Genomic DNA, 14,728 nt, shown 5'->3' on the forward strand with positions numbered 1-14,728 from the left:
GGTCTCTGACTCTCCACTGCTTTACCTACCTATGAATTGCTCTTTATGCTGTGCTGTAACAAAGAGAAAATGTTTAATGTCTTTTTGTAGATTTATCAAGGGAGAATTACCGGGAAACCATTGCAAGGGTTACAAGGAAATTGTTATGTAAGTTTAACCACTTTTTTATTTGAAAAGTTGTGCTTTTAGTATAATTTTTTAGGTGGGAAACTGGGTTTTGTTTACCTATAATTCTGAAACTTAAGCTTTGTAGAAACAAAGTTATAATCCATTCTTTTCCTGATGATGAATTATTTTTCTTCCAATTGCAGGCTATATACTTGATAATTCAGAAGATGATACCAAGTCTTTATTTCTAATAATAAAGGTATATCTCTAATTTGTAATACTTAAGACAAGATTACTTGTTTTGCAGAATAATCACTGTCATCTTGTTTCTTTCTACTCTAGATTATTAGTGATGTTTTGCAGTTCCAAGGGTCTCACAAGCATGAGTTTGATTCACGATGGAAAAGCTTTAATTTGGTGAAAAAGTCAATGGAGAACAGGGTCAGTGACTTTCTTTGTAAATCTTAGGTGAGGGCTGGAAATAGTTCCTAATAGTCAGAAAAGCTTTTTCATGTTTTCCTTACTGTCTTAATGAATGTTCGTAATATTAAAATCTAATTCCTTGGTACAAGTATTGTTTTACAGTGCTTTTGGGCCTTTATTTGGAAATTTTATGAGTAAATAGCTTAGCGTTTCTGAATTCTGCTAACCCTCAGTTTGTGTACATCCTTGGACCAAAGTCTGAGATGTGGCATGATGCTCCCTTTCTCCTTGTGAACTGAGCTCTTTCTGTGACCAGAGCTCCCTTTTGCTTATAGATAGGTAAATAAAAAACTTGACTGGGGGTGGGGGAGGGGATCAAGGTTGTTCTTCCTGTTTTCTAGGAGAAAGAGAATACATGAGAATTCAGTCAGCACAATCTGAATCCTGAAATCTAAACCAAATTCCATATTTCTTTACAGCTTCAAGGAAAGAAACAGCATATCAGAGCTTTGCTGATAGACAGAGTCATGCTGCAGCATGAGGTAACACTTCCACTGCAACCTGAAAAACTGATTTGTTGCATTGTTGTTTGGCTAAAGATGCAGTAATACTGCACACTTCTCTTGTGTCTGAAATGAGAAAGCAATCCATGCTTTATTTGTGTTTTCTGTGCAATTTAGCTGAGAACACTAACGATGGAAGGCTGTGAATATAAAACTTCTCACCAGGAGATGATCAGGGATCTGTTGTGTTTGTCCACAAGTTCGTACGGTCAGGTAAGGAACAACCCCTTTTAGAAGGAAGTACATGGAGGTTTTTGTTGGCCTCTTCCAGTCATGTTGTTAGGATCTTTGGTCTCAATTCCTCTGGCAACATGAAATAATTAACTAACTTCATTTGCATACATTGCCAATTTTAGCAGGGTTTTTGCTTTAAGCCCTTAACTTAATTGCATGGAGAGGTTGCTGACTTGGGCTACAAATTTTTAAATTTTTGATGGACTTAACTTCTAAAGACAATAATTTAGTTAAATATTTTACTAAAAACATGCCAACTTGAGGTTTTTAGGGGTGATGATGCAAGCTGTGACACTTTGGAATGCTAAGTAGGAAGTATCTATGGTGGTATTCTAGACACAAAAGGAGTGCCCAACAGCATCCCATGGGAGCTCTGAGTGTGTGTATAAATTCCAATCCATCCATCCACCATGTCTGCACGCTCCTCAGAGCTCTGCGAACTCTGTCTGTTATTCTAACTTTCTGTTTGTCAAATAATTGAAAACACATGAACTGTGTTTGGCAACATAAAGAATTTTCTTTAACTTTGTAGCTGTTCTCAAGGAAATGCTACAAACAAGATGTAGGTTGTTGTAAACAGCTGTGAGCAGGGGAGGGGAAGCGGGCTGTTTGCAACCTGCTACAAATGATTTCATTGCTGGGTGCAAATACATTGTGTAAACTCTGTCCTTAAGTAACTGAAATGGATAAGGATGTTACTTCATACAGTATCATTTTGATTGAAGACTTTCTGGTAATGTTTCTCTTCCCACAGGTCAGAAGTAAAGCTCAGCAAGCTTTCTTCACAGCTCTGGGAACGTACAACTTCTGTTGCAGAGACATCATTCCCTTGGTTTTGGAGTTCTTGCGTCCGGACCGGCAAGATGTCACTCAAAAGCAATTTAAAGTACTGTTTCATTTCTGTCCTTTGAAGGTGGTTTTATAGGAGTATTTGTAATGGTGAAAGTGGGGTTTGCTTGTTTATCAGCCTGGCTCTGATATTTTCATGATAAATAAATGGCTGTGCATCACTGATGCATGACTAGTGTAAGGAGTTATTTAGCTTAGATCAGTTGTCAATGGAAATCTTGTGGTTGTATCTGTTCCTCATTTGTTTGTGTGTTCAGGTGTTCAAAAAAAGTATGTTAACAGCTATTTTTAAATTACAAGAGAGAAGGTGAGAAGCTGTAGTCCAGGGTGTAAGAACTCCTTAAGCAGTGGTGTCAACTGTAGCGGTATCAGAAAACAGCGTGAACTGAACAAAATGCTGATCACCCAGAAAAAAGGTTAGGTTAAGTCAGGTGGATTTTGTTAGGAAGTGGTGGGGAACCACTCATGCTGTGAGGCCCGGAAATGGTGCTGATGCGCCAAAGCCAGGATGCATTCCATCCGTCCAGGTGCTTGGAAGATCATGCTCCCCTCCTTCTGCCTCCCCGCATCATCTTGGTCGCAGAGGCAAGTTGGGCTCTTGTATGGGCAGAACAGCGGCTGTAGCTGCATCGCCTGCTCCAGCTGTCCGATAGGTTCCGTCAGGCAGCGTGTGATTGTTGTTTGTGTGTAGCATTATCTCTTTTCTAAATTTTTTTTCTGCCATCCTTGTACCTCCCTTTCTCCATCCCTCTCTCCTCCTGGATAAGCAACCCATGCCTAGTCACTTTTCCCAATCCATCCCTGTTTTATTTTGCTTTGAGGATTTGCTGCCGTACCCACGTTTGGTATTTCTGCTACCAACCGGGCAGCCTCAGCCTGTCTGATAAAACTGATGTGGTTAGCTCTTGTAAGAGGCCATGCTCCAAACAGTTCCCAGGACTTCTTTCCAGCTGTCTGTGAAGTCTAGCTGTTGCTCACATCACTCCTGCTTCCCTGTGAAATCCAGCCGCCTTTTCTTTCACTGTGCACAACTCCTGCTGGCTTCTCACACCATCACTTCTCACATTTCCCAGTTTGTTGTGCTGTGTCCAGTAGTTCTCCGCATCCTGTTCGGTTGGCACCACTTGGGTCTGGGTGAAGAGTTATGAGCCTCCTAGTTAAGAGCGTTAGGATGTGCCCACAGCCCAACCATGAACACGTTCCCACAAGGCCAGGCATGGGACTTGGTCTTTATCCAGTCTCCTTTAGCATGTAATTCAAAAAACAGCCAGCTTTTCTGTGGCTCAGTTGGCTGGGCTTCTGGCCTCATTAAAGGAAGAGGATTCTGGGAAAAACTTGCCGCATTTTGACAATGAGGCCATGGAGCTGAATGTTTACAGTACATTTTAATGATTTGGTAATGTGAAGATTAATTTTTGTTCTGGGTGGGTGTGGGGGTGTGTGTGTGTGTGTATGTAGATAGATACCACTTCTATACAAACAGTGCTTTACCTTTCTAAAATGACATCTTCCATTTTACAGGGTGCCTTATATTGTCTTCTCGGAAATCACAGTGGAGTATGTTTGGCAAACCTTCACGACTGGGACTGTATCGCACAGACGTGGCCAGCAATTGTTTCTTCTGGGCTTAGCAAAGCGATGTCCCTGGAAAAGCCATCCATAGTTAGACTCTTTGATGACCTAGCAGAAAAAATCCACAGGCAGTATGAAACAATTGGATTGGACTTTGCAGTAAGTGGCAGATTGCTCGGTGTTCGTCTCTTGGATTCTGAGAGTGTTTGATTACAGAAGGGCTGGAGACTCCTGTGTCTTGTCTGAGTTGTTCTGATATCAGCCATGTTCTGATTCCTGTTATGGAGGAGTGTGGACCTGTGGTTTTGAGGCTGAAGTGATGGAGCATCGTGTAATGCTGTTGGAATCTGCAACTTTCCATTAACTTCTAGGGAAGGCTGTTATGGAAAGGAAGCTGAAGCTGATTCTCAGTGTTAATTAGTACAGGAATGTAGTATGTAGTCAGCAAATAGGTGCTGTCAGTATTTGCAGTGTCATCCTGCAGTGTTAATATGCAGCACTCGTTCCACAACTGGCTTCCACTTGCTTCATCAGTGGGACCAATAAAACGGTGCTTATCTTGAAGAATGAGTGCTGATTTCGTAAAAATGTTTTCTAAACAATTTCTGTGCTTAATGAAATGCTGAAGTTTGTCTTCACCATTATTTTGAAATAGAATAAAATGTGTTTGGAAAATAACTCCACTGTGGGAGTACAAAACAGAAACAAACATGAAAGCCTTGTGAGGTGCCACTCAGTCCCAAATCTGTGTTCTCTGTCACTAGGTTCCAGAGAAGTGCATTGAGATAGCTGTTATGCTGCAAAAATCCGACCATCCCAGTTCAGACTTCACAGGTCTTCCTTCAGAAGAAATTCAGTTAGGGATTCAGCGGCAGAAAGAAAAGAACGCAGAGGCTCTGCGGTAAGTTAAGCTTCCCTTAACACCACTTTGTACCACCTATGGTACTATATACCGCTGCATGTTAAACATATTAAGTCAAAATTGCTAAACTGAATCTTAAGCTCGACAAATTCAAAATGCCCAAGGATCATGGTGGTGTCTCGTCTCTCAGCTCAGCAGCCTCTCCTCTACACTCATATCTCCTTCCCTTCTTCGTCCACTTCCCAGTCCTCCCAGCTGATGTTCTGTTTACTGTGTTGCCTTCATCTACCTTTTTATTCTGTTTCTAAATGGTTCTCTCAGCATTGTCTGGTTGGTGATTCCCTCTCTTTCCCTCAGAAACTATGAAAATTTGGTCAACATGCTCCTGGACTGTGTGGAACAAAGAAATCTGTAAGTCTGCCTTTCTGGGGTGGAGAAATTTTTTGGGAGTGGATTGGTGGGGACTGTGAATAAACATCAGTTGCATGCAGAAGTTCAGTTAGCATGACCAGCATCGAGTGATATTTTTTTTTTTTTTAAGCCTTGAGGCAATTGCCAATGTAGGGGAATCTTGGGTTACTGTCTCCTAGGTAAAGAAGCAAATGAGTCTTGAACTCATTTTGATTGGGAGCTTGATTTGTTAATATAAAGTGTCATCACATCTTGGAGTTAAGCTTGGTTGTTAGAGTGACCTCTTGGGCTTTTATTTTATTTTTTGTCCTGGGGTAAAAAAGCACTGGTTCTGGCTGCATAATACTGACAATCTGAATTTTTTTTTTTTAATTAGTAGCACGATATTTGTTTTTAAAAACTTTAAAAGACTAAAGTGGAACCCTGAGGTGAGTTCCCTAAGTGGCAGTTCAGTTCATTGACTCCAGCGCTGGCATAGAAAGTTATTTGTGTTAGTCCAAGCATATTTATGTAATCTTAGTATGCGTAATAATTCCTGTGCAAAGCAGTACCTGCAACTGTGCTCCTTACTGTCTGGTTTGAATGTCTGTTTCTTTTTCTCAGTCCCTGGAAGTTTGAGCACATAAGCATCGGATTTCTGTCGCTGCTCCTGAGGGATGATAGGATCCTGCCTGTCCGTGCCATAAAGTTTTTTGTGCAGTGTCTCAACCATGATGCAATTGTCGTTCGTAAGGTAAAACCCAATCTCTTTCTTTTGTAAGCTCACTAGGGCTAAGATCAGATATTTGGGGTGGTTTTCTGTGATACAGCACAGGCTGAGGTGTACCTCCCCCCTCTCCCTTCCACGCATGCCTGTGTACGGAAGTTCCTCGTCCAGGCAGAAGACAGTCTTGGTAGCACCATAGCCATGACATACGGTGTAGGGACTGTAAGAGTGTGGAATGTGTCTGTTCATTCTTCCTTGCTTCACAATTCTTCTGCAGAGTTCCTTCTGCAGATGTCTGGTTTTTCCTTCTGCAGCTTATTCCTTGAAAGGGACTGTCTGCGTGTTTTAATTGTACCTTTCATTCTGCTCGTTGCCTCGGTGAGGCTTGAAACTAGCAGCTGCCTCCTTTTTCCTGGAAACGATTAGTGGGGAGGGTTTTCTGGGCTATAAAGGTCACACTGAAGTCATGTCCTGTATCCCTTGCAATGAGTGATGCTTACTTCTCGATGGGAGGTATCACTGTCATTACAGCCACAAAGCTCACTGTAATGCTTGCTGGCTTTTGAGGCGCTGAGTAGCTACCTTAAAACGTGTCTGTGGTGAGGGGATGAGACACATCTTTCTGGAGGTAAGTGTATGGAATCAATGTGTTAATGCCTCTTTCTGTCTTCCAGGTGGCCATCTCAGCTGTGGCTGGCATTCTGAAGCAGCTTAAGAGAACACACAAGAAAGTGCCCATCTGCCCTTATGAAATAAGTAGGTTTGACTTAATGCACAAGTATTGATAACGTCCTTAGATTTTAAAAAGCTGTTTTTTCTGGTTAAATTAAGCATCAAATCACAAGGGGTTTATTTCTCTCTTGGTAGTTCATGTCCTACACAAACAAAATAGGCAATATACATCTTTTACCTGGGATGTGTTAACAAACAAGTTTGAGAGAGTCTAAATTCCTCTTTACACAGGTGGAAACCCGAAGCCTTCCAGCATTCAGGCTGGTGACAGACCAGATAACCAGTGGCTGCACTATGACAGTCAGAATTTACCAAAGACCAAGGAAGCTTGGGAGTCATGTTGTTTCGTGGAGAAAACGCACTGGGGATATTATACCTGGCCCCAGTGAGTATCAGTAAACGTTAAGGTAGAATTGTGAGAGTCAGGACCAAAAACCCTGTTGAAATTAAATAATGCTTGTTAGATTTTTTTAATTGGGGAAAAAAATACTAATTCTTCCTTTATGCTCTTTGCTTGTTTTCTCGTCTCCAGATTTTTTTTTTGTGGTGTTTTTTGCAGTGTTTTTTATTATTAATTTTGCAATAATATTTTAAACTTAAATATTTTGTTGTAAACTTTAAGTTTTGCTCTTTTGGAGCTGCTGATAAATCCTGTTCAATGTAGGTAATACATATGCTTTTTTTTTACTTTGAAATACGGTACTCCATTTTTTTTAAACTTTATTTTCAGAACTATGACAGTTTATGCTCCAGTTGAGCATCAGCCAAAGCTCGGGCGAAGGAGAGATGAGCTGACAGAGGTAAGGGTTTCAGTGAATTTCAGTTTTGTGGGGTTTTTAGTACTGTTTCTCTTCCTTTCCTTTTTTAATATTGTCCACAGATTGCTGTGGTGATAACATGGAGATCAAATTCCCTTCCCTCTCTTAACCAAAGTATTGTTCAATGTTTATGGACACGGATTTGTTCTGTTTAATTGCAACCCAAGATGAAGATGGAACTCAACCACACAGTTTTATGGCTGTGTAGTTATAACCATGGTTTTAACAAGCAATAAGTGAAACTAGATCCCCACAGCCCATTTTTAATCATGTTTTTTTACTCCATTTTCAAACCTGTGTTACCATGCAAGAAGAAATTATTACATGAATGTACTGCAGCTCCTTTGTCAGTGATCGTGGAATAATTGTATTAATGAGCACTTTCTTGTTCCCTTTCAAATCTTTATCAGAGTTTAGAACAAGGCAATTAATGATAGAGGGAAGGACTGCTTTGTAGGGGTTGTGCTAGTGAAAGGAAAGACAATCTAAAGTCATTAATGAAAGTAAAAATCAGGAGCCTTGCTAAATGCTACCCAGTATTCTGATAAAATGAGGGGCTGAATGGATAAGTAGGGGGTGATATTTGCCAGAATTGCTTTAAAATGTGCAGTGGGACTTGGAAAGATGGGGATATCACTGTGACAGCCTCACACCCTGAAGCTAATCTGTTTTCTTCTTTTTCCTGTTACAGGCAGAACAAATTATATACGATCACTTTTCTGATCCCAGGTTTGTTGAGCAGTTGATAAAATTCTTGTCTCTAGAAGACAGAAAAGGAAAAGACAAGTTTAATCCTCGCAGGTTATGCCTCTTCAAGGTAACTGGAGTTCGGGAACTAACCTGCTTCCATTTTGTAGGTGATGATCAAAGTCTGGAAGAGCTTACACTTTGCTATGGCAAAAGATTGGTTTTTAAAGGCATGTTGCTGTGATTAATCCTTTCTTCTGATGAACTGCTTAAGAAAACATGTTTACACTATTACAAAAGTATGTAGGACACTTGCATACGTTTCTGTTACAAAAGCAAAGTAATTAAGTGATTTCACTTTCTTCATAATGAAATCTCAAACACTTCTCAATCTGACATTGTTCTTATGAAGGCTGTGGTTCAGATGGTTGGTTACTGACGGCATTTTCACATCTTTTTCTACAGGGCCTTTTCAGAAACTTCGATGATGCCTTCTTGCCGGTCCTTCAGCCCCATTTAGAACAACTCGTGGCAGATTCCCATGAAAGCACCCAGAGATGTGTAGCTGAAATTATAGCTGGCTTAATCAGAGGCTCTAAACACTGGACGTTTGAGAAGGTGCTGCAGTAGTATTTTTGTGTGATTTGTGGAAGTTAAGGACTAAGTTTGAATTATTACCCAAACAAAGCATAGGAAGTTGGGGTGTTTTCATGTGTCGGCTGTGTCCAAGAAAGGACTGGAGAGTGTTTCAGTGCTTCATGCTCCATTGCCAAACTCTGAGCACAAGTCATAGCTTGGTTTGGTGTCTGTATAATGCCAGGTGTTAGGAAAATGCTGCAAGATGAAAACTAAGATGGGTTTGCTGCTGAGGAACTAGAAAAGACAAAGCACGTTATCTTTGCTGATTAGAACAAGGGCTTATGTCCACCTCGGTCTGCAGCATCTTTATTTAGTTTAGACCTAGCTGTCTGCATTATCTTTAAAGGAAATTCTACGCTGAAAAATAATCCTGAGAGAATCAGTTTTTTAACAAAATAAAAATGACATTTTAAAACTGGGCTGGGGTGGTGGGAAGTCCTTGGGGTGTGCAAGACTGCTATCCCACCGAAAGCAAAGTATATACAGTCTCTGATGCAGCTGTACTTAAATCACTGTGAAAACAGTGCATGTGTAGTCTGCAATGTTTCTCAGCCCCTTGTTAACAAAACCAAAATGATGCCTGAAATCTTTCCTCTGATAATACTTATTTCCTTTTATAAAAATCCTACTATAGCTGCCTCTATAACAAGTATTGTTTTTCCCTGATTTGAAGGGCTGGCTTTGTGCTCACAAGTGGTTAGATGGCCAGGTTTTTTGTCCTCAAATAGACAAATCTTGTGTTCTGTCTTTTTGTTGAACAGGTGGAAAAGCTTTGGAAGCTTCTCTGTCCGTTGCTTCGAACAGCTTTATCCAACATTACAGTGGAAACATACAACGACTGGGGCACATGCATAGCAACCTCCTGTGTAAGTACCCTGGATTTGGTCTTGGAAAGCTGTACCCAGGTGGTCATGGTTTCTGGACAATAAGTAAATAAGAGCTTCCCTAACACAGGGGGTGGGTATGTTCTACCACCTAAAACTCAGCGCTGTTAATACAGTATAAAAACCCCACCCATTTAAAATCCTGAAGCTTTGGGGGTATTGTATTCTGCCCTTAGCAGACAAATAGGACATTTTAAAAGGAAATTAAGCCTTAGTTTTCCTCTTAAATATTTTAGGAGAGCTGCATAGGGTTAGTGGGTAATGTTATGTGTATGCTTGCTACATGTTCAGTTTTTGAACTCGGATGACATGTTTATTCTTGCCTTAGAAGTGTGCAGCTTAGCATTATGCTGTGACAACTAAGTCTCAAGTTAGCTTCTAACACAGCATGAGGGTTCTGAGAGGCAGAACCCTGTCTGCAAGGTGGGGTGTGTGATAGGCCACTAATATCTTGGATCAGTAATTCTTTGAAATCATTCAGTGAAACTCAGTGTAGTTTGTCAGCCAGAACTTTGGAAGTAACTAGCAAAATCCAGACATGATCATTCGTATGTGTCAGAAGCAAAGCTACAATTCCATCTATTCCTGTCATTGTAATTACTAAGTAATTAAAACTGCCTGTAGTTTCACTGGGGTTTCTTTCTTTTGAGGGTCATTGTGCAAAGATGCTTAACTTTGCAGTTTGTAGAACAAACCCAAGGGATGCAAGGAAAATCTGTCAAAAATTTTCATGTTTATACGTAATTTACTTTAAAAAAAAAAATTTGCTTATCTCTCTCTGATATGCATTTTGTTTTCAGGAAAGCAGAGATCCTAGGAAACTACACTGGTTATTTGAATTGCTGCTGGAATCTCCATTGAGTGGTGAAGGAGGATCCTTTGTGGATGCATGGTAAAACTAATTTAAACTCTTATTGTCGATTGATAAAGAAGGAAATAAAACATGGATAAAATGTGTTGAGGGCATATTATGCCAGCTGGCTTGTAGAAACAGGGAACAAAAGCCTTCCTTTCTAATTAGTGTTCCACACACAATGGCATTTCTTCATTATTAGTGTTTTAATGTGATCAAATCTCATTAAGGGAATGAGGAGGCTTGGAGCCGGCACAGCCACCGTGTTCAGTGCTGTAATTTGTACCCATGCAATTCCTGCATCAACACACACAGAACACTTCTGAACAAGGCTTGGAGGGGGCTGGGGAAGGGAGGAGCAATTTTGGGTGACTAAAGGCAAGCTGTTTTGATTCCTAGCCGGCTCTACGTGCTGCAAGGTGGCCTTGCGCAGCAGGAATGGAGGGTGCCGGAGCTCTTGCACAGGCTGCTGAAGTACTTGGAACCGAAACTCACACAGGTTTACAAGAATGTCCAAGAGAGAATAGGAAGGTCAGTGTCCTCTTCTGCAGTTCTTGGGGGAGGGTTTCTCTTAGTTTGATTTGGGTGATTTGAGTATCTCAATAATTACACTAATGTGGTGACTGCCCATGTCTGCACATTAATACTGGTAGTAAAACTGAGATAACGTATTATTAACAGACTTCAGGAACTTCAGATGACCTCTCTGTCTTTTATTGTACATATGGCCTGGTACGGTTATGTGTGATATCTCTAAAGCTCTTAAAAACAAACCCAAACCAAACAACAAATACACACCACCGTGACCCAAATTAACTGTGTCTAAGCCCTAGTTGAGCGTAAATATACAGGGAGTCCTTTAGAGGTCACTTTAGTGACTTAAAAAGTAGTTGCAGGTCTGCTCAGAGGGGAGGGGAGCTGTAGCCTAGTGACTGTGAACCCTGCTTGATTCAAGTATCTGCAAAGAGAGTGTCTGAAAATAATTTGGCTTTAAATAACTTAGAGGAAATTTCCTCTAAGTATTGAACTTTTGTTTAACAAACTGATCTGAGATGACATTTTGTGATGTTCTCTAGACATCACATGGCTGACTGTATGTTCTTGCTTTCTTTTCTGTTTTTAGTGTTTTGACCTACATATTCATGATAGATGTTTCATTGCCAAACACTGCTGCAACTAAATCTCCTCGTGTCCATGAATTCACTACCCGGATACTTGAAAATCTTAAACCCCTCATGGAAGCTGATGAAGAAATTCAAAATCATGTCATGGAGGAGAATGGAGTTGGTGAACAAGACGAGCGGACTCAGGGCATTAAACTCTTGAAAACTAGTGAGTTGTTGAATGAGCTTCAGAAATGGGGAGTGCTAAGGATGTGACGATTGAGGCCTGAAGATTATAGGTTTCCAATACACAATTTCTGCCCTTGTTGTTTCAGGGTTGAGGCTCAAAAAGTCGCCTGTACAGGGTCAAACTTAACTGCCAGTCTAGGCCCACTCTAAATGTGTGAAATTTCCCAAGCAATTCTTGCAATACATATGGTCTGTAACTCGTTTGGGAATTAATACTACTACTTCTTTTGGTAATTAGCATTGTTTCTCTTTGTAAAAACAGTTCTGAAGTGGTTGATGGCAAGTGCAGGGCGGTCCTTCTCTACAGCTGTCACAGAGCAACTCCAGCTTTTACCCTTGTTTTTCAAGGTACGTGCTTTAATTGCTGCTTTATCAGTCACGTTTTATTGAAAAGGGCTTCTGTATGTAAAGGAGAGTTATAAGGGACTACTTAAAGAAAAAACAATAATTGCAATAAAAATCATATGTACTGAGGAGACTGAAATGGCTCTTTGATGCTTATGTTTGTTTAGAGCTGGTGATATAGCCTGCTAAACAGTTTCCTGACAAGTGGGACTCATAGGTGTGAAGTTGTCCTACATGTGTCATTTGGGGGAGAAAAGTGTTTAATTCATGGGGGAAATGGTGCTTAATTGCTGAATGAGTGTATATTGTTGCTTTCTGTTGTTCTGTGGCCATTCAGCTCTCTCTAAATGGCAGGACTTCTCTTGTTTTTCCTGGCACCTCTAATCCTCATATTCTTTTGTGATGCTGCTGAAATGTACCTGTAAAGAATATGTGTTAGCTTACTCTTGTGTCTGTCTTGATAGTAACATCAGTCAGTTACCCCACAGTAATGTGTGTGACCACACAATAAAAGTTCTTGAAATACTACCCGAGCTTCCTCTCAGTTTTGGACCTACATCTCAAATGTTAAATTAATTGGATTTGATACGGAAAGCATTATAGTGGGGCATCAAAGCCTTAATGGCACCCACTTAATCCTCCTTAAGAGCCTGACACTAGCCATACTGTTTCAATAAGTAATATATAGTGCAAGGGACAAGGATGTCTTGATCTTATCCAGTTTTTCCACAGATTATTACTGAGAATATCATAACACTATTGATTTGTTTTCCTAGTTAATCTCTCAGCATTATATTGACATTGTTTTTCCTAGACAGCTGCCCTTTCCTGCTGTTAGCAGTTCTTACTTACTAACACTAACCTGCCTTTTTTTCCTTTCTCCCTCTGATGGTCTCCTATAGATTGCACCGGTAGAAAATGACAATAGCTACGATGAGCTCAAGAGAGATGCTAAGATGTGTTTGTCATTAATGTCTCAGGGTTTGCTGTATCCTCAGCAAGTGCCTTTGGTACTTCAGGTGCTAAAACAAGTGAGTATGGTCTAAAGAGCTTAAAGCTCCTTATAATCCAACACACCCTCTGTCTTTTCTAAAGTTATACCGACACTGTGATTTGAAGAGCATCACATTCTGGTTTTCTTAGTGGTGAAAGTTCATTGCAAGTGTTTTAAAATGTTCCTAGAAACAGTAAATGTATGTTGGTTTGTTTCCAAACATTGAAGCAATTCTTGCTAAGAAACTGAAGAGTTTTTTAATAGATCCAGATTTCTTTCAGCAGTAGATCACGTTCAGCCAAACATGTCTCCTTGTGAGCGTAACAACTCAAAATCCAGCTTCAAAAGGTGTCATCACGTAAAGAACTGCTCTTGGATCTCTGCCTCTTCACAGTTTTCAGGATATTGATCAGCAGCTGCTGCTGTCTGATCAACAGCACAATGAAAACGTGTTCTTCAGTTGAATGGCTTGTTCCATATAGAGCTTGCCATATCAGAAATGCATTTTACCCCAGTCATTCATTTAAGCCTGTAATCAATTATTCTTAAGCTAATAATTGTGCACTTTAGAGATTGAAGAGTCCATGACACAAAATTAGCCAAATAAGGGCAGTTATTTGCACCTGTCCCCAGCAGCTTTTTCTTCAATAGCGTTAGCATCACTCAAGGTAGCTGACTTTCTGCTCATTCCTCCTTTCTTATGACTCCTTTCTCATGCTTCCTCTTTATTTTCCCTCGTAGACAGCAAGAAGCAATTCTTGGCATGCTCGGTATACCATATTAACCTACCTCCAGACCATGGTGTTCTACAATCTCTTCATCTTTCTCAACAATGAGGAAGCAGTCAGCGACATCAGATGGCTGGTTATAAAACTCCTTGAAGATGAACAGCTCGAGGCAAGTAGTACCTTTCCTGAAATGCTTTGCTTCACATGACTGGCTTCTTGCCCTTGTCAAGTGTTATCAAAAAGCTACCAGTTGTAAATTAATACAGCGAGTATTTCTAGCTTACCACTCTGCTTCTCTTTATAACTTGCTTTACAAGATTGATTTCTTTTGTATTCTATTTTTTCTTTTAATATTCTGTCCCAGGAGAATGACTGTATTAAAAAAAAATCATTAATGAAATATTTTCTAAGTCACATTTTCCTACATCTTCAACAGAATGGAACATGGCTTTGTTCTGGTCTTGGTTTCAGTACAGCTTGAAACAGGGTTGTTATTGTTTTACTATAAATATGAGCATGGATGCTGGTAGAAGGTTCAACTTCCAATAAGGTAAAATACCTTCCTGTTTGAAAACTGTATAAAACTAGGATTTTTTACTCTGTAGGTCTCTTTGCCATTGAACCATGTCAGGTTAATTGACAAAAATACTCTTCTTTTTATACATCCATCACTCTGAGGAAGTGCTTCTTTAGCTGTGGGTATGTTTTCCTTGGCGTTGTGAAAGACACCTGCAGAGAAGGACAGAGTTTGTCTAGCAGAGGTTGTTACTGATTGTGTTACCCAATTCAAAAATGTAATCATGGAGATTCTTCAGTGCTAAACTCTAGTCTGTTCCATTGCCCCTGCACCATCACTTCTGCTGGGTCTTGTGCTGTTGGCACGTAGCTGTAGGGTTCTCCTTTTGGGTGCTTGGGTGCTTTTCCTTTTGGGAATAGAGAATATTGTGAGGTGTGATACCTGAGTTTAG

The 14,728-nt window shown here is 40.3% G+C and overlaps 1 protein-coding gene across 1 annotated transcript in view; it reads left to right on the forward strand.

Moving 5' to 3' along the window:
• Positions 1-14,728, forward strand: part of PSME4 (proteasome activator subunit 4) — a gene marked incomplete at its 5' end in the record, with an annotated part of 63,387 nt that overhangs the window by 40,777 nt on the left and 7,882 nt on the right. Inside the window, 22 exons of the mRNA XM_084261318.1 lie at positions 91-147; positions 312-367; positions 451-549; positions 1,011-1,073; positions 1,212-1,307; positions 2,083-2,214; positions 3,699-3,908; positions 4,514-4,650; positions 4,969-5,022; positions 5,626-5,755; positions 6,403-6,484; positions 6,692-6,845; positions 7,191-7,260; positions 7,970-8,095; positions 8,431-8,583; positions 9,366-9,470; positions 10,289-10,380; positions 10,741-10,872; positions 11,465-11,673; positions 11,956-12,041; positions 12,941-13,069; positions 13,774-13,929. Coding sequence (XP_084117444.1) covers positions 91-147; positions 312-367; positions 451-549; positions 1,011-1,073; positions 1,212-1,307; positions 2,083-2,214; positions 3,699-3,908; positions 4,514-4,650; positions 4,969-5,022; positions 5,626-5,755; positions 6,403-6,484; positions 6,692-6,845; positions 7,191-7,260; positions 7,970-8,095; positions 8,431-8,583; positions 9,366-9,470; positions 10,289-10,380; positions 10,741-10,872; positions 11,465-11,673; positions 11,956-12,041; positions 12,941-13,069; positions 13,774-13,929 — 2,528 coding nt within the window. The remainder of the gene's footprint in view (positions 1-90; positions 148-311; positions 368-450; positions 550-1,010; positions 1,074-1,211; positions 1,308-2,082; positions 2,215-3,698; positions 3,909-4,513; positions 4,651-4,968; positions 5,023-5,625; positions 5,756-6,402; positions 6,485-6,691; positions 6,846-7,190; positions 7,261-7,969; positions 8,096-8,430; positions 8,584-9,365; positions 9,471-10,288; positions 10,381-10,740; positions 10,873-11,464; positions 11,674-11,955; positions 12,042-12,940; positions 13,070-13,773; positions 13,930-14,728) is intronic.

Source organism: Gallinula chloropus (assembly GCF_964237585.1).
Source record: "Gallinula chloropus genome assembly, chromosome: 3".
In the NCBI taxonomy this organism is placed as follows: Eukaryota; Metazoa; Chordata; class Aves; order Gruiformes; family Rallidae; genus Gallinula; species Gallinula chloropus.